This window comes from Ranitomeya variabilis, chromosome 7 (genome assembly GCF_051348905.1).
Source record: "Ranitomeya variabilis isolate aRanVar5 chromosome 7, aRanVar5.hap1, whole genome shotgun sequence".
NCBI classification, from domain to species: Eukaryota; Metazoa; Chordata; class Amphibia; order Anura; family Dendrobatidae; genus Ranitomeya; species Ranitomeya variabilis.
This window is the reverse complement of record NC_135238.1, coordinates 130,217,854-130,238,364: the sequence shown is the minus strand read 5'-3', so window position 1 is coordinate 130,238,364 and position 20,511 is coordinate 130,217,854. Positions and strand designations below refer to the sequence as shown.

The 20,511-nt window shown below is 44.9% G+C and overlaps 1 protein-coding gene across 2 annotated transcripts in view; it reads left to right on the top strand.

The window, feature by feature from the left end:
* CCNYL1 (cyclin Y like 1) overlaps positions 1-20,511 on the top strand; it is a 110,101-nt gene that overhangs the window by 64,093 nt on the left and 25,497 nt on the right. For both annotated transcript variants that reach the window (XM_077275722.1, XM_077275721.1), the window contains exons 5-7: positions 6,901-6,936; positions 7,275-7,326; positions 18,326-18,445. In XM_077275722.1, coding sequence (XP_077131837.1) covers positions 6,901-6,936; positions 7,275-7,326; positions 18,326-18,445 — 208 coding nt within the window. The remainder of the gene's footprint in view (positions 1-6,900; positions 6,937-7,274; positions 7,327-18,325; positions 18,446-20,511) is intronic.

Genomic DNA, 20,511 nt, shown 5'->3' with positions numbered 1-20,511 from the left:
CGGCTACAAGGCTGTGTCTAGGTTTCATTTACAATAAGTATTATCTGTGGTGATTTTCCTGTTTTGTCCTTTTCACTATAAGGTGTGAATAAAAGAGAGAAACGAATGGTAATACTTTTGCAATGTTTTAATTAGTTGGTCTAAGCAGAGGTTTTTTTTGTTTTTGTTTAATTACACGTGCAAACTTTGTAGGTGGTTAGTCCTCATCAGAAATAAAACTTTTGTAGTGTTCCTACAAACGTTGTGTCCGCTCAGTGCACATGGTTCTATGTAAGTACTGGTGCCAACATAAATGTAAAGAGAAAAGCTCCAGGAAAATCCAAAACCCCTTCTTTATTGGTGTGACTAGAAAACACTCCAGTCGGTGCCATGGTAGTAGATAAAACAACCAGTTTCGGGTAGTGAAACACTTAATCATAAATACAGTCAAGCTCATCGTGGCTAGGTGTTCATTGAAGTCACTCTGTCAGTCTGCTGGGGAGGTTGAGCAGACTGAATGTGTCTTGAAGCTGAGGAAAGGAACAGTCCAGAATCTGAGAAGAGACCACTCCGGCCATGTGCATCAAACTGCAAGCATCACTGAATGCAATGGGCGATAGTGGTTTTGTTTGACCGAGATGAGGCTAGCTCAGCCGTGTCTGAAGCAGTCAGGGTCTATCCTGTTTAGTTAGCGCCTGGGCAAAGCTAGGGCTTTTGTTTGATTTTGTTGTTTTGGTGCTGTGCAAACTGTGGAAAGCAATAAAAACTGCATGTGTTTGGACCAAAACTTAATTTCCTTTGTGAACGCTACCTAAGACCTAATGCCTACAAGAGCAAGTGAATCCCTGTAATGGGTGGATGTAATACGAGTGTGAAGTCTCAGCGAGCACAGGCGATTGCAGTGTAAAGATTGATTTTCCTGGGTAAAGGCAGCCACAGCTTTAAGGACACTGTCTGAAAGCATGGAGGAGCTTGTAAGCAATTAATCCAGGTGCCGCAGCAGCAGACCCAACAGGAAACCAACAAACTCCTGATCAGGCAGTGTCAACGGCAATAGCAAGAGTTAAAGCCGCAGTTTCTGCAGCAATTTCACCATCAGCTGCAGAAGACTCTCCTGGCAGAAACTGTCGGGGCCAGCAAAGGCATAGCTAGGGGTTCATCTCAGGGAGGGCAAAATATCTGAGTGGGCCCCTAACTGTTAACCCAGATTACAACTATGATGGCAAACCCTTATTGTGCGTAATGGGGAACCTCAGCAGCTGACCCTTCTGATACTGAAAATAAATCTTTATTCAAAGGCCAACACTGATACTACCACCATATAGTGGTAGATGCTAGTCCTGCAGAGCATGAAATTACAGTACAGTTATATATAGTAACTTACAGCTGATGTTCTTTCTGATAGTCGTTCTTATCTCCCGGCCTTTCCATCTGGCCCAGACAGACACATTTGACCTCGCACATTTTCTGCACCGTCCCCATCTATTCCCAACCTGCTCATCTTGCTGATACCCCAATACTGAGCCCCTATTACTTGACCTGCTATTTGGCACATAAACAGTACTCCTCTTACTGCACCATATAGTAATGCCACCACTATGCCCCTTCCACAGTAAGAATGCTTCCTGTGTGCCCCCTATATGGTAAAATTGCCCCCTGGAAAATATTAATGCCCTAGAAAAGTGTTCACATTTTGCCCCTTTGATGTCACAATAGAGTGCCCCTATTACAATAATTTTTATTAAGTTACAATTTAACATTTAATGATGTCCACGGAGTCCCCCAATATACAGTTCCTCTAAATACAATATAAGCCCACAGCTGCATTATACAGAGTATAGTGGGCCAACAGCTTCCATATTTACAGTATGGTGGGCCCACAGCTCCCTTTCAGGGTATGATGCCCCAACAGCTCCACTATATACAGTATGATGTCTCCACAATTCCCCTATATACAGTATGGTGAGCCCAGAGCGCCCCTCCACACATTATGGTGGACTCACAGTTCTGCTATATATAATATGATGGCCCCACTGCTCTCCCAAAACATATGACCCCCTACAGTAACCCTCACACTATATAATGTCCCTCACAGTAGTCTCCACTCTAGCCCTCAAACTGTATAATAGCTGTTTATAATGGCCCACAAACTAGCCCTCATACGGTGTAATGACCCCCACATTAGCTCACTCTGTATAACGACCCCCACTTTGACAACCCTCACAGCTGTCCGTACAATGTATAAGCCCCCCATACTCTATGAGGGCACCCACTGTAGCCACCCCTATGTTAGGCGCCAAACTGTATTATGGACCCCACATTAACCCCCAAATTGTACAATATCCCACACATTAGCCTTCAAACTATATAGTGCTCCCCACATCAGTTTCTGTCCTGTATAATAACCCTCACACTTTATAAGGGCCCCCACAGTAGCTGCTATTATGTATAAGGTCCCCCACAGTAACCCCAACACTGCATGAGGGTCCTCCATTCTGTATTATGCCCCATATACTCACCTAATCCAGGATCCTGACAAATCCACAGGCAAGGCCTGGACGGACCAATGTGCTGTCATCACGTCGGCGTACATACAGGACGTCAGAGTCTCCAGGATTCTGATGTCCTGTACGAGTGTCTGGGCCTCGGCTGTTCCTAAAGACTGCAGACTTAAAGCGATCTGCAGTTTACAGAACGGAGGGTGCAGTACAGATAAAGGTTGCATAGTCCTAGGTGGGCCCCTCAGAACGCGGTAGCTACCTACCAGTCAAAGTGAAGGTATCCAGGTGAGGCGACTGGTATTGTAGGCTTTACAGAAGAAGACTCTGGAGGATGTTTTCAAGGCTTTACTGACTAATTTAGAGGGTGGCAGAGAGAAACCGACTCCTAGCTCCATACTTTACAGGGGTATCACAGAAAGCATGCTACGACCTTGCCCTGCAGGGTGCAAAAGAATACGGCATTCTGAAAGACTGTTATTTCATGTTTGGCTATCACCCTCGCAGTCAGAGTGCAATGGGTGCACCTATAGCGCTTCCAAAGGGACATGCCACCTTGGTCCCAGATGTTAGACCTGATGCAAAAAATGGCTGCAGCACGAGACATGTTCCACAACTTGTTGAAGCTGACAGCTGTGAGTTTTACCTGGCTGGTTATTAAAAATACAGGGGAACCCACTCTGGGTTTTTTTTATTATTATTATTTATTTACAACGCAGGAGTCGGCTAATGAATATACCCATCTGCTGCTCCTGCTCTCGCTCTTATTGGTAGCAGCAGGTGTCGGGTGATGGGAGCTGTAATCCCATCCGCTGACACCCGTGACCAGAGGCAAACGTTATACCTCCGATCACAGCTGAGCACTCATGCTGTCTTTTGGCAGCATGGGAACCTCGGCTCTCACCGGCGGGGATGATTTCACCGCCAATCAGAAGCGGTGTTTGCCGCGCTGTCATGCACATGACAGCGTGGCAAACACAGGATGTTCGGGCCCCCCATTCGAGTGAATGGGTTCCCGTTACTGTTCTAGTACCCGAACCCAAACTTTTAGTAACTGTTCGGCCGAACCTGCTTGACCCGAACATCCAGGTGTCCGCCAATCTCTACCCAGTAGTCCAATATGCCGCCAGGAGTTGGCTAGGAGAGTGAATTTCCATTCATTGTACTAGCTAGAAGGGAGGATGAGTAAGCATCCCAAGAAGCCAATATCCCTGACCTTCAGAGTTCCAGGACAACTTTGGGGCTGACCAGCTCACAGACTGATCAGTAAAAGGTACTCTAGAAAATGTAAATGGGATTCCCCAGGAGTCAGGAGCTGACAGTTGGTAACCGCAAGGGGCCAGGCTTAATCATTTTTTGTGTCATGAGCACAAAGTGAAGAGACAGTAACAAGCGCCTTCTCAAGACCCAAGAGGAAAAATCCAGGGGTATAATCGGTTGGATCGAGTGTGACAGTTTAAAGCCTTGGGATCGGTGGGGGAGAACAGGTTCCTTAACCAGGGGTAGGGACCCTATAAGGTGGGAGAGGGCAACTATAAAGTACAACGACCAGGGAGAAGGAATTATTTTCCTATATATTATGACAACCTGCCAAAACACTGAAAGGAAACTCGCTTGAAACCCTTTGCTTGTTAGCTCACTTGTAGGCCAACATTCCATATATCAAAGTAGCAGGAAATTTGTAACCTTCCCAAAGACAGCATGGCTGGAAATTGGTACCCAAAGACAGGAGCAGAGTTACCAGGTCACACTTGTCATCAAACATGAGCCTGCCTCTCGGGTCAATTTAAAGTCCTGTAGAATTCCTGAGGCCCACCGGGAAGCAGTCCCACAGGAGGTAATGCAAAACTGGCCATGCCCTCACAAAATCAGTTTTGATAAAGTGGCTCCCTGTAGTCACTGTGGGGTTGGCAGATGGTGCCCAGTCCTCTGCTTTGGGCAGAGGGGCAGGGTATGTAGCAGTGCCAGTTAAGCTATGGTTAGATTCTAGCTCTACAGGCTTTGATTAGTGCTCCTGGCTAGCTCTGGATATAAATAGGGTAGGTGTTGATCTAAGTCGGTCTGATGAGGAGACTGAGGCTATGTGCACACTGGGCGATTTTGATGCATTTTTTCCACGCGGAAATGGGCCAAAAACGTTACCGAATTCTTATGCAAGCTTATTCAGTGACAGTCCTGAAGTGTTGTGAAAATGATCAGTAAATTTCCGTGTGTATTTGCAGTGTGTTTTTTTTCTGCAGCATGTCAATTCTTTTTGCGTTTCTGCACCCATTGACCTAAATTGAGTCAGTCAAATCCGCAACAGAAACACAGGTAAAAAATGTTTGCAGATTTGCTGAGTTTTTATTTAGCGTTTTACTGGCTTCCTCTGGTGTTTCCCAAACTGTCATGTGAGTGACAGCATGGGCGCGGTAGTTCTTATCGGCGGTAATGCTACCGCTGGTAAGACCGTCGGTTAGAGCGCTGCTGGGGTAATGCTGTAAGATGTCAGTGTAATCCCGCAGTTGCGACTGTCACCCGCGGTAACTCTACCGCAGACTGTCGGTCAGAGCGCTGCGGGATCATGCTGTCAGATGTCAGCGTGACCCCGCTGCTAACTGACCCGCAGCGGTGACCTGATGTAAAAAGCTTACCGCAGGAAAGCAGACGTGGGTGGATGAGACTACTTCTCCCATCAGGCTACGTCTGCTGTCACTGCCGTGAGAATTCACCGGTGTTCATCAGCTCTGGTGCTTTCACTTACGGCACAGCTACGTGAGATCTTCCCAATGCAGCAATAGTGCCGTAAGGGAGAACACCAGTGCTAATTAGCAGATGAACTTCGGCGAACTCTCTCACGGCAGCACAGTGATGCACTGCAGGAGCGATTACCTCCTGTCAGTGTATCGACGGCTGTCCTTCAGAGCAGTCACATCACTGATGTAACTCCTCTCAAAGTGATCAGGATCGTCGTGGAACATTATGGGTTATCTTCTCAGGCGGACAGGTGAGGAATATTGTTTGTTTTATTTTTGTTGCAGGAGACGTTGGCATCGGTTGATTAGGCGTTCCGTGAGTATGGTTTAATTAAGATTCAGTAAAGGAGTCTATGCCTTTATTTCAAATAAAGGACTTTATTCTGGTTGTGTGTTTTTATACAATATCACTATGGGGTTACTAATGGATAGGTGTCTTATAGACTCCTCTCCATTACTAACCTGTGGGCTTGATGTCACCTGACAATACAAAGGTGTCATTGACCCCAGAAACATGAACCCCACTTGCCACCGCTATAGGGCAAGTGGGAAGAGCGAGGCTAAGCGCCAGATTTGGCACATCTAATAGATGCGCCTTTTCTAGGGCGGCTGAGAGCTGATGTTTTTAGCCGGGGAGGGCAATATCCATGGCCCCTTCCTAGGCTATTTATATCAGTCCATAGCTGTCTCCATAGCCTTTGCTGGTTATTAATTATAGGGGGACCCTGCGTCATTTTTTGTGGGGAGAGTCCTTCATTTTAATAGCCAGTAAAGGCTAAGTATACAGCTGTGAGCTGATTTTATTGGCCTGGGAAGCTTCATGGGTATTACCCCCTTCCCAGGGTATAAATATCAGCTCTCAGCCGTCGGCTTTCCCTCTGCTGGTTATTAAAATTACGCAGTTGCCATGCTACTTTTTATTTTTTATATTTTTCTTTAGTTGTCTGTTTACAGCTTGTGTACTTTTGTTCTGTTAATGCTAATACATAGGCTGGTGACTGTGTGCGAGTGTGTGTTTGTGTTTACTTATCGACCTAGTAAAAAGGAGGGGGGGCTGACACCTTTTCATAACTAAGCCTAGGGCTATGTGTCAATGACAGCTGCTGACACCAAGCTCTAATCCTATTATTCTGATGCCACTACATCAGCATGAAAAAAAGTGGTGTTGAACCAAGAAATTACATCACAAAATAGTTTTTTTTTTTGTTTTTTTTTAAATATCTTTATTTAGCTAAAAAAAAAACCTTCATTGCCGTACAAAAGCGCATATAAAAACGCACCAAAAACGCACCTTTTTGCCCCAGCATTTTTCCTGCAAAGAGATGCATAAAGTTCTGCAAGCAAATACTCAGTGTGCACATATCGTCAGCGAGTCTGGATGTGTCTTGATGTTGAGGTAAGAAACAAGCCAGAATCTCTTTGAAAAGCGTTTGTACAGGCCATGGGCACCTAACTGCAACCATCAGTGGTTGCTATGGACAATAGCTGTTTTATTAGACATAACTGGGGCTAGCTCAGCCATGTCTGAAGTAGTCCGGGCCTATACTGTTTAGTTAGTGCCTGAATAAGGTTAGGGACTATATCTAACTTGCCCAATTTGCAGTCCTTCATTTTCTCTATTCCATGGTAGTTTTGCTTCCTTTTACAACTGCATTTTTTTTTACCTTTCTGTTTCTTTTGTTTTTCAGTGTTACCTTAGCAATATACTACCACATAAAGAACAGGTATGGAAAATGCTCATCTGTGGATTCTCCATAAATCTATGGAAATGACTTAATAAACACCTTTATTAACCCCTTTCCCGCACTTGGGAGTATGCATACTGCAGTTAAGGGTCCATTTACAGCTGGCCATATACTGTGCACACATTGTAATGATTGCACGAGAACGTTAAGACACTCCTACGACATCACAACCATAACAGCCTGTCCCATAAAGGTCATGAACTCATTTTATTACATAACTATATTGCTGTCCAATTTTTTGAACACCTTGTATCCGTGTCTACACATGAAAACATTTCTGAAAAATGTTATGATGAGGATACTTTACTGTTTTCTAGAGATTCGGACAGGTCCTTGGACATATTTGATGAAAAACTGCATCCTTTAACGGTGAGATGTTTCTGCCTTCATGTGCTTAGGTTTAATAAATGTGTGCACATCTGTTACTATTTTTGTTTCAGCCTCTGTGATTTCAGGTCACCCTTTTAATATCGTTCTACTTGTTGCTATTTAGCAAATGTGTCTTAAATGTTACTGTACATAAGTACCAGTTTCAATTCATTCTGAAACAATGTAAGTAGGTGGGTGTTGTTTATAGTGACCTCTGAGGGTGGGATATTTGTGTCACCAGGCATATAGGCAGCAGAATTCCTATATGACAGACCTGGGCGAAGTGCTGGTCACATCCGGCCGTCTGGCTGTTCCTTTCTGGCTCGCGGACTGAGACCGCCGAGGGGCTGAAAATAGTGGCCCACGGGCTGTACCATGCGACCACCCTCCCATGCACTTCATCCCTATCTGCAGGGAACTTAGTGGTAGTAAGGAGCTGGCTCACTCTTCCTCCTTTCAGCGTGTGCGACTGGAACAGCAGACACTGTCATCACCACATTGCTGCTTCTGTGCTCAGAGCCTAGAACTAAACAGAACTCCGGGAGGATGGGAGCAAGGCAAGTGTCTGTTTTTTTTGTTTTGGTTTGTTTTGTGTTTTTTTTAAATGTGCAGAAGCATGATACCATTTGACGAGCTGTGTATGAGGTCATATTGTGTATCGGGGGCTGAGTGTGGGATCTTAATGCATATATTGAGCTGTGTGTGGGCTCCTCCTGTATATAGGAGGGCAGTGATTATACTGTATATGGGGGGTGGTGTGTGTTTGCATGAACTGTGCTGTGAGGACATCCTACTATGAGGGGAGCTGTTGATCAAGATATAAGGACTGAATAACAGGAGCGTATGATTTATAAACAGCAGTAAATTATGTGGTTCTGATGAGCTGCTAGTGGTACATGTTACAGTAAGCCCTACCGTACGTTGCATTATCAGTACTAGTGAGTCATCATACGCACATCTGCTCAATATTAAGTGATACAATTAATATAATTATACTTAATATTAAGGAGAATTCATTTCAGCCTCATTGTTTGGCTCTCTACAACAGTCTCTTGTGGCTCCTCAGGAAAACTTAATTGTCCAGGGGAATATATGTGTAAGTGGGTTGAGAGCTGGCTCAGGGAGAGGAAACAAAGGGTGGTATTTAATGGAGCACACTCGGACTGGGTCGCGGTTAGCAGGGGGGTACCACAGTATTGGGCCCTCTTCTTTTTAACATTTATTAATGACCTTGTAGGGGGCATATAGAGTAGAATTTCAATATTTGCAGATGACACTAAACTCTGCAGGGCAATCGATACAGGGGAGGACAATTTTATATTACAGGATGATTTGTGTAAACTAGAAGCTTGGGCTGATAAATGGCAAGTGAGCTTTAATGGGGATAAATGTAAGGTCATGCACTTGGGTAGAAGTAATAAGATGTATAACTATGTGCTTAATTGAAAAACACTGGGCAAAACTGTCACTGAAAAAGACCTGGGTATATGGGTGGATGACAAACTCATATTCAGTGGCCAGTGTCAGGCAGCTGCTACAAAGGCAAATAAAATAATGGGATGCATTAAAAGAGGCATAGATGCTCATGAGGAGAACATAATTTTACCTCTATACAAGTCACTAGTTCGACTACACTTAGAATACTGTGCACAGTTCTGGTCTCCGGTGTATAAGAAAGACATAGCTGAACTAGAGCGGGTGCAGAGAAGAGCAACCAAGGTTATTAGAGGACTGGGGGGTCTGCAATACCAAGATAGGTTATTACACATGGGGCTGTTTAGTTTGGAAAAGCGAAGGCTAAGTGGTGGTCTTATTTTGTTGTATAAATACATGAGGGGACAGTACAAAGACCTTTCTGATGATCTTTTTAATCATAGACCTGAGACGGGGACAAAAGGGGCATCCTCTACGTCTGGAGGAAAGAAGGTTTAAGCATAATAACAGACGCGGGTTCTATACTGTAAGAGCAGTGAGACTATGGAACTCTCTGCCGTATGATCTTGTAATGAGTGACTCATTACTTAAATTTAAGAGGGGACTGGATGCCTTGTCACCCCCCCCCCCCCCCCCAGGCGTTTGTAACTAAAAGAGCCACCTTGTGCTGCACTAATGCTGCATTCTGACAGGGTGGCTCTTTTAGTTCGGGTCCCTGGCAAAGCTGCAATAATCGCTTTTGTAATTTGCCCCTCATACCTGTGAAATCGCCAGGGGGGCAGGTCTTTTCCCCCCTAATCCAGATGCCTCACAGCCGTCACTCATGCCCTCTGTGCCCTGGGCGCCGCCTTCTCTTCCTTCATGAGCGTCTCCGGCGCCTGCACTGTTTGTTTTTTTTCAGTCATACGCAGTTGCACTGCCCTTCGAACTTACAGCACAGGCGCCGGGGACAGTAATGAAGGAAGAGAAGGCGGCGCCCGGCGCACAGAGGTCGTTAGTGACGGCTGTGAGGCGTCTGGATTAGAGGGGAAAGACCTGCCCCCTGGCGATTTCACGGTATGAGGGACAAATTTCAAAAAATTTCAAAAGTGATTATTGCAGCTGTGCCAGGGACCCGAACTAAAAGGGCCACCTTGTCAGAATGCAGCATTAGTGCAGCACAAGATGGCTTTTAGGCTACTTTCACACTAGCGTTTTTTTGCATACGTCACAATGCGTCGTTTTGGCGAAAAAACGCATCCTGCAAAGTTGTCTGCAGGATGCGTTTTTTCCCCATAGACTAACATTAGCGACGCATTGCGACGTATTGACACACGTCGCAACCGTCGTGCGACGGTTGCGTCGTGTTGTGGCGGACCGCCGGCAGCAAAAAACGTTACATGTAACGTTTTTTGTGCCGACGGTCCCCCATTTCCGACTTCGCATGCGCGACCGGAACTCCGCCCCCACCTCCCCGCACCTCACAATGGGGCAGCGGATGCGCTGGAAAAACCGCAACCGCTGCCCCCGTTGTGCGGCGCTTGCACAGTATGCGTCGGTAACCTCGGGCCGACGCAGCGCGACGGCCCCGTACCGACGCTAGTGTGACAGTAGCCTTAGTTACAAATGCCTGGGGGGGTGACAGGTTCCCTTTAAAGTCTTCCTTCAACCTTAATAACTGTTACTGTGTTACCTTTACTATATGGTATTGTATGGACTGTTACACACAAGTTCTTCACATGGTAGGGAACACAAACTCCTATCACAGTAAAGGTACCGTCACATTAAGCGACGCTGCAGCGATATCGACAACGATGCCGATCGCTGCAGCGTCGCTGGAGAGCTGTCACACAGACAGCTCTCCAGCGACCAACGATGCCAAAGTCCCCGGGTAACCAGGGTAAACATCGGGTTACTAAGCGCAGGGCCGCGCTTAGTAACACGATGTTTACCCTGGTTACCATTGTAAATGTAAAAAAAAAACAGTGCATACTCACCTTCTGATGTCCGTCAGGTCCCTGGCCGTCTGCTTCCCGCACTGACTGTGAGCTCTGGCCGGCCGTAAAGTAAAAGCAGAGCACAGCGGTGACGTCACCGCTGTGCTTTACGGCCGGCCGGCGCTCACAGTCAGTGCGGGAAGCAGACGGCCAGGGACCTGACGGGACATCAGAAGGTGAGTATGTACTGTTTTTTTTTTTACATTTACAATGGTAACCAGGGTAAATATCGGGTTACTAAGCGCGGCCCTGCGCTTAGTAACCCGATATTTACCCTGGTTACCATTGTAAAACATTGCTGGCATCGTTGCTTTTGCTGTCAAACACGACGATACACGCCGATCTGACGACCAAATAAAGTTCTGGACTTTCAGCAACGACCAGCGATTTCACAGCAGGATCCAGATCGCTGCTGCGTGTCACACAACGATATCGCTATCCAGGACGCTGCAACGTCACGGATCGCTATCGTTATCGTTGCAAAGTCGTTTAGTGTGAAGGTACCTTAACTGATGATAATTAGACAACTCTTTCTACAGAATTACGATGACTATCGGTCACACTTTAAGGGTATGTGTACACGTTGCGGATTCGTGTGCGCATTTTTCCACGCAGATTCAGAAAAATCCGCAGGTAAAACGCCCTGCATTTTACCTGCGGATTATCTGCAGATTTACCACGGATTTCACCTGCATTTTTACACCTGCGGATTGCCATTATGGAACAGATGTAAAACGCTGTGGAATCCACACAACAAAATTGTCATGCTGCGGAAAATAAACCACAGCGTTTCCGCATGGTATTTTTTGCAGCATGGGCACTGTGGATTTGGTTTTCCATAGGTTTACATGGTACTGTAAACGACATGGAAAACTGCTGCGAATCCGCAGCGTCAAATCCGCTGCGGATCCGCAGCCAAGTCCGCAACATGTGCACATACCATTATAGTTGTGGCAGAGCTGGTACTGGCTCCAGGTACTCATGTGGTGCAGTGAATTACACGGTTTCCCCCAGTGAGTATTTCTTACAGTGTATTTGGCTGGACTTTTATTTGCTAGGATATTAGTGGATGAGAAAAATGGCTACAACTTGAACTCTACTCAAAACTATTTTTTTTTCATCATGAAATGAAGGGCTGCTGTCATGGGTTGTGGAAAATCAAATTACCTTTTAGTGTATGTAGTTATCATTTTTTTCCGTCACCCATGACAGCACCTTCATTTCATGGTGCTGTCATACTATTTAGAAAATCAACTTACCTGTTAGTATAATTATATTTTTTTTCATATGACATGTAAGCATTTTTCTGAGGAAAGGGTATTCTTCAGTTTAAAAGTTTAAAAGTTATCTCCTACCCATGGGATCCCCACAAATCTTGAAATCGGGGCTCTATAGAACCTCACATGAATGACAGTGTCCAGTCAGACCTCTAACATTCGGGAAGGTATTCCCTATTCCATGGATAGAGGATAACTTCCAAACTTGGGAATAAACCTATAACTGCACTACTTACTATGTTTAGAGGTACCGTATTTTTCAGAATGTAGGACGCACCTAGGTTTTAGAGGAGGGAAAAAAAAAAAATCTGAAGCAAAAAATGTGGTCAATTCTGTACATAAGATCACCTATCCTGGTAAATATGGTCCCCCTCATCCCTATCCTGGTATGCATGGCCCCTTCCTTATCTTGGTGTAATTGGCCTCGTCCCAGTCCTGGTATGCATGGTCCCATTCTTATTCTGATATGATTGATTGGCCCCATCCCATTCCTGGTATGATTGATTGGACCCATCCCGTTCCTGATATGATTGATTGGCCCCATCCTGTTCCTGGTATGATTGATTGGCCCCATCCCCTTGCTGGTATACATGGCCCCATCTAGTTCTTGGTATGATTGATTGGCCCCATCTAGTTCTTGGTATGATTGATTGGCCCCATCTAGTTCTTGGTATGATTGATTGACCCCATCCAGTTCCTGGTATGATTGATTGGCCCCATCCCGTTCCTGGTATGATTGCTTGGCCCCATCCCGTTCCTGGTATGATTGATTGGCCCCATCCCGTTCCTGGTAGGATTGATTGGCCCCATCCCGTTCCTGGTAGGATTGATTGGCCCCATCCCGTTCCTGGTAGGATTGATTGGCCCCATCCCGTTCCTGGTAGGATTGATTGGCCCCATCCCGTTCCTGGTAGGATTGATTGGCCCCATCCCGTTCCTGGTAGGATTGATTGGCCCCATCCCGTTCCTGGTAGGATTGATTGGCCCCATCCCGTTCCTGGTAGGATTGATTGGCCCCATTCTGTTCCTGGTAGGATTGATTGGTCCCATCCAGTTCCTGGTATGATTGATTGGCCCCATCCTGGTATACATGGCTCCATCAGAAAAGATTAAAAAAAAAAGCCTTTAGGCCGGCGTCACACTTGGCGTAAGACAATACGCCACGTATTATACGTCCGTACTACGGCCGTAATACGGAGAAATGTTCCCAAAATAGTGATCCGTAGTCAGGGTGTGTCAGCGTATTTTGCGCATGGCATCCTCCGTATGTAATCCGTATGGCATCCGTACTGCGAGATTTTCGCGCAGGCTTGCAAAACCGACATCTAATGGATTTATGTGCTCAAATGTTGGGGAAAACATATATACAGTATATATATATATATATACACATATATATATATATATATATATATATATATATATATATATATATATATATATATATATATATATATATATATCATTGAGACACATATATATATATATATTCTGTATTTAAATTTCATTCAGCGCGATATCTGTGAAAAGTCGGTAATTCAGTTGCCGGCTTTTCATTTCTCCTGCACAAACCCGACAGGATATGAGACATGGTTTACATACAGTAAACCATCTCATATCCCCTTTTTTTTTGCATATTCCACGTGTGTATGTGCAAAATTTCAGCGCTGTAGCTGCTAAAATAAAGGGTTAAATGGCGGAAAAAATTGGCGTGGGCTCCCGCGCAATTTTCTCCGCCAGAATGGTAAAGCCAGTGACTGAGGGCAGATATTAATAGCCAGGAGAGGGTCCATGGTTATTGGCCCCCCCCCGTGGCTAAAAACATCTGCCCCCAGCCACCCCAGAAAAGGCACATCTGGAAGATGCGCCTATTCTGGCACTTGGCCACTCTCTTCCCACTCCCTGTAGCGGTGGGCTATGGGGTAATGAAGGGTTAATGCCACCTTGCTATTGTAAGGTGACATTAAGCCAGATTAATAATGGAGAGGCGTCAATTATGACACCTATCCATTATTAATCCAATTGTTTGAAAGGGTTAAAAAACACACACACACACACACACACACACACATGATTAAAAAGTATTTTAATGAAATAAACACAGCAGTTGTTTTAATGATTTATTGTTCTCTCAATCCATTTCCAGGCCCTCGCTTGGCAAAATAATAAACGCACAAGATACATACCTTCTGCTGAAACGTCACGTCCCATGAAGTAATCCATCTGAAGGGGTTCATTAATATTACAGGCACGAGCTGCGATAAACCACTCGCTCGTGCCTGTAATCCCCGGGTGCTGAAAGGAAAGCTGGATCTGTACTTACATTGAGTCGCGGTGATGCGCCCCTGCTGGATGTTCTCATGAACTGCAGCCTGGGAACTTTTTCCCACGCTCCAGGTCATATGAGGACATCCACCAGGGGGCGCATCACCGCGACTGAAGGAAATGTAGGTCAATGACCTACATTTCATTCATTTGCTGGGGAATTACAAACAGGAGCACACCGCTGCATTAGCAGGGCTCCTGCCTGTAATATTAGTTAACCCCTTCAGATGGATTACCTCGTGGGACGAGACGGTTCACCAGAAGGTATGTATCTTGTGCGTTTATTATTTTGCCAAGCGAGGGCCTGGAAATGGATTGAGAGAGCAATAAATTATTACAACAACCGCTGTGTTTATTTCATTAAAATACTTTTAAATCATATCTCTGTTATTTAAGGGCATAAAAATTCAAAGTTGGAAAATTGCGTAATTTTCGCCGAATTTCCGTTTTTTCCCCAAATAAACGCATGTAATATCAAAGAAATTTTACCACTATCATGAAGTACAATATGTCACGAGAAAACAGTGGAACGCTTCAACGGATCCCGGTGATTCTGACAGAGTTATAACCTCATAAAGGGACAGTGGTCAGAATTGTAAAAAGTGGCCTGGTCATTAACGTGCAAACCACCCTTGGGGGTAAAGGGGTTAATGCTTGTAAGCAGCGCATGGCAGGGACATCATGCGCTGCGCACAAGCAGAGCACAGCAGCCGGAATACTCACCGGGTATTCATGAGAGATCGCGGTGAGTATCCATTCCTCTTCAGTAGCGCACAGTGTCAGCCGCCTGCTTCCTGCTGGGGCCGGCGGTCACGTGTGCCGATACTTAAGAGAAATGGCGCTGCGACTGCGAGGGAGCGGAGGAAGGTAAGAGTAAAGGCTTGTGGTTTTTTTAATCTTTTCTGATGGGGCCATTGATATCAGGACTGGGATGGGGCCAATCATACCAGAAAGGGGATGGGGCCAATCAATCATACCAGGATGCCAGGAAGACATGAATATTCATTGCCCTCCATGCCCATGGACGTGGAATGCAGTGCATATTAATTTCTCTTTAGCAGCAGGCACAGGAGTTATCCGGAGCCGCCGGCTCCTTCCTCTGTGACCCGCTGCTCCTCCGATACCACTCCCCCACCTCCCCACCACAGCTGGTACATCTGGACTATAAGACGCTGAAAGGCGGGGGACCTGGGGAGCGTCTGACAAGCGCAGTGCGCATGCCCAGGAATCCCAGCCCCGCACTGTGCATAATGCATAACACAGTGCGGGGCGGGGATTCAGTAACAGGGTGGCCGCACTGCCCGCACAGGCGCAGAACGGAACCCGGCACCAGCGCTAGGACGGCAAATGCTCTATGCGCCTGCGCAAGGCAGAAGAGCAGAACGCAGGCGCCGGATTTCACACAATAACAGCGCTGAGGGGGCGGCGAAAATCACAAGAGATGACTGACGGCAGTTGGGCGCTTCTAAGAGGAGGCTTCAGACCTGCCTCCAGGTACAAAGAGAGGTATTTCAGCAAAATTATAAATACATTTATTGTGGGAATAACAGAAACAAAAACTAAAAGAGCCACCTTGTTAGACTGCAGCATTACTGATGCACAAGGTGGCTCTTTTAGTTTATAACGCCTGGAGGGGGTGACGGTGGCCCTTTAAAGACTAATTTGTACTTTTATTTTTTTAGTACACTTTTTTAATTATTATAATGGACTAGAAATAGGCCCGATGTTATCGCATTGGGAGTGCGGTGAAATTAACATCTGTGTATGGTTAGTGGTGCTGACAGGAGCAGCGGACAGGTCTCGCACCGTTGGCACTTTCCAGCATATCTGTTCTATATCATCCCTCTGCATTTTTGTATTTTTGCGCACGTGACATACACATCACCGCTATTCCCGCACATGCGTAGTAATGACGCGGCTGTTACTGTGCCTGCGTGGGAATATCGGAGACGTGTATGTCACTTACACAGGCGCAGTACAAGTGACACTGCCGCGGTGCCTTGTGGGATTCGGGGACAGCAGCCAGAAGTCCCAACTGGCGATTATATATAGAGATATTAGCAACTGTTTTCGAGACCTTCCTGCTGTTTGGCTTGTAGACCCTACATGTAATCCCCTAGAGTGCTAGCTACTCCGTCCGGGTTTGACCTTATTCTGTTGGACGACCTTTTGACTGCTCCCTCTGAACCCTTTCTGCCTTCTTAAAGCTAATTCAAGCACAAACCACCAAAATAATATATAATAATTATAATAATTAAGTCAAATTTGCACTTAACCCAATCGTTTCATGGCTATTTTTAGTTTTTCTATCTCCACCCCTTCCCCTCTCTCCCCCCTTTCTTCCAAGAGCCGTAACGTTTTAATTTTCCATTGATATTGCCACATGATGGCCCTTTTTTGTGGGACAACAAATTGTACTTTTAATTTTTCATTTTATTGTGACGAACCCCTGGGGAGTGTTAACAACAATTCCAATGGCTGCTAAATTGCAACAAAACGAACCTCAATTCCACTTTTTTATTTACAAGGTTCATTACTCAGTTAAAATTCAATGGCAATATGTTTGTCCAGGTCAGTACGATTAGAGAGATACCAAACATGCATAGTTTTTGTTGTTGTGTTTTTTTTTTTGTTTTTTTTATTAAGCAGTAGAAAAAAAATAGCTTGTCTCCATTTTCCAAGACCGATAACATTTTCATTTTTCGGTCGGTGATGACTTGTTTGTTGTGCCCTGAACCAACGTTTTTGATACCGTTTTGAGGTAGATACGATTTTTATCACCTTTATTATCTTTTTGTGATATAAAATCTGCATTTCCAATTTTTTTTTTTTTGGTCATTCAGAGTACAGATCGGCTTAACTTCAGATTTTGATATATCAGACGTTTAGGACATAGTAATGCTACTCATGTGTATTGTTTTTATATTTATTTTTTAATCGGGGTACATGGAGTTGATTTGAACTTGTTATATTTAAAAAAAAAAAAAAAAAATCTCACTTTTCACTGTATTTGTTAGCCCCCTTGATCTGCGATCGTCTGATCGCTTGTGCTATAAACAACCATACCACACTACTGCTGTATATGCCATGAATCAGGCTCATGTGAATGCCAGCCAGAAGCTGATGTTCAAAGGAGTACTGTCATGGCAGGCAATGGGATCTTCAGCAGGCCCCTGGCTGTAATGGCAGCTCTGGCGCTGATGGGCGCATTGAATGTCCTGTCAGCAGCCTGTAAATGCCACTGTCAGAGATTCTGGATAGGGTATTCAAGATGCCGACAAATCTGCGCTCCTCCAAAATCAGGCAAGGGAATCACAGAGTTCAGAAGAGTTGCATACTTTATTCAGGGCTATAAAACTACGCGTTTCGTGGACGTCCTGTCCACTTCCTCAGATGCACTCCATGCGTGGCTGTTAGAGGCAGATGATTGCTGAACATGACTGCCATCATCTGCTGGGAAAGATGCGAGCTCGGCTTGTGAGCCTGCATCAAAGGCAAGGAGCCACAAAGACTTAACTGTACACCCTATGGTGGCAAGGGGTTAAAGATTAACTCTAAATGTGCTTTCTTTTTTCTTCTGCATTAATCTTTAGTTCTCAATATTTGTAATGCACGTGTAAAACCCGACAACAGTGAATAGATACTTTGAAATTACGGAGATAAAAGATGACAGTGCTCATGAAATTCTATGAAGGGGAAGAGTTGGTGGCAGACTGCCATTCTGCTGGAAGATGACTGCCTGCACTGTGCTGTATTATATGCAATCTATACTTAGCCAAATTGTCTTCCTATGAAAGATGTACGTGTCTTTTATTTGTAAAGGTACTGGCAATGCAGTAATATTGTGCACACAGACTTGTAAGACCTAGGACTAGACCGCTCTTAGATATCAGCAAGTGTCATTACTGTTTAATAGAATCTTAGCTCTGAAAAACATTTCTCCGTTCTGTCTTCTCAGGATGTCTGACATTATATTGTGTTTTGCAGCGTGAAGATGTGACAGATGATTACTGTAGGCATGATCCAGATCATAAGCACATATACCGTTTTGTGCGAACTCTTTTCAGTGCAGCTCAACTGACAGCTGAATGCGCTATTGTCACTTTAGTAAGTATTAAGGTTGCGCAATCTTTATATCAAGAAATTGTGCGACCCGGAAAGTTTTTATTATACATGTATTATGCAACTAAGCACACTGAGTATTACACACCCTCAAGTTGGTTTACAGTGATCCAATGACTTCTGCTTACCCATTAAATGCTCGGTCAATCACAGACAGCAGGCATTTAAAGGGAACCTGTCACCAGGTTTGTCCGATAAGAAATACCGCCATCACCTTTCAGGGCTGATGTACATCATTCTATAAGGCTGTATATATCCCCCTACCTCACCTGCAAGAGAAGAAAAATAACTTTTGTCTTACTCACCTGCGGGGCAGTCCGGTCTGGTGGGCGTTGCTGGCCTTGGTCCGGCACATCCCATCTTTTTACGATCCCTGTCCTTCTCCTTGCTTCGTGTGGATGACACGTCACTTTGTCATCCACAGTCTCCTGGGCACAGCGTTCCTGCTCAGGCGCACTTATCTGCCCTGTCGAGGGCAGAGCAAAGTACTGCCGTGTGCATGCGCCAGGCTCTTTGACCTTTCCCGGCACTTGCGCACTGCATTACTTTACTCTCAACAGGGCAGAAAAATGTGCCTGCGCAGTAGCATGGTGCCAAGGAGACGCGTCATCCACATGAAGCAAGAAGAAAGGAGGCGCCGGACCAAGAAGAGCGACACCCATCGGACCGGACCGTCCTGCACGTAAGTATAATAAGTTATTTTTCTTCTCTTGCAGGTCGGGTTGGGGGCTTATATACAGGATTATAGAATGCTGTATATCAGCCCTGAAAGGTGATGGCCGTATCTCTTATCGGCCAAACTTGGCAACAGGTTCCCTTTAAAGTTTGATCCTGCCCAGTGTCCTTTCCTGCCACCAATCAGACCCCATACAAGGTGATTATGGGATGCCGATGAATTGCCTGCCTGCCTTCCATGATGGTTCTACAATGGAGACCAGCCTATAGCTAGACTTTATAGGAGACACTGATATGAACTATAAATGTAAATGAGGACAAAAATTTCAAATTAAAAAAAAACAAAACATTTTTTAGACCATAAAAACTTGAATCACCCCCATTTATAGTCGATATAAGTGTAGATATAAGTGTTTAAGACATTTTTTTTTTTAGCCTGTGCGGGAATTGTCAAAAAAAAGCAAATGCTGCTTCAAACCAATCAATAAGCTGCAGACAACACTCAAGGAAAACTCTTCAAAACACCTTGAAAACTGCAACCAGAAACACTTCTGTTTTCTGCCTGAACAAAATCACCCATTTTGAAATCTCCCCCCCTCATGAAAAAAAAAAAATACTGTGAAATGCCCGTGGGCTGTATCCTCCAGGAGATTGCATTTGCCATAGATCAACACTGGTGATGAGTGAGTGTACTCGTTGCTGGGGTGACCTCTGAGTATTTATGACTGCTTGGAGATTTAGTTTTCATCGTGGCAGCTGAATGATTTACAGCTATTAGCCAGGCTGAGTACATGTGGGGGTTGTCTGGTTGCTAGGGAATCCCCACATGTAATCAAGCAGGCTAATAGCTGTAAATCATTCAGCTGCTGTGATGAAAGCTAAGTGTATGTGCACACGTTCAGGATTTTTCGAGTTTTTTTCGCTATAAAAACGCATACATATCAATCCTATCATTTAGAATGCATTCTGCAATTTTTGTGCACATAATGCGTTTTTTTCCGCGAAAAAAACGCATCACGGTAAAAAAAGCAGCATGTTCATCAATTTTGTGTATTTTTTGCGTTTTTCCCGCTATTTAATGCATTGGGAAAAATGCGAAAAACCGCATGCTTATTTCTGGCAGAAATGTCTGTTTTTTGTCAGGAAATTTCTGCAAGAAATCCTGACGTGTGCACATAGCCTCAGGCCATGTGCACATGTTCAGTATTTTTCGCGTTTTTTTGCGTTTTTTCGCTATAAAAACGTGATAAAAACGCGAAAAAAACGCTTACATATGCCTCCCATTATTTTCAGTGTATTCCGCATTTTTTGTGCAAATGTAGCCTTTTTTTCCGCGAAAAAATCGCATCGCGGAAAAAAAAGCAACATGTTCATTA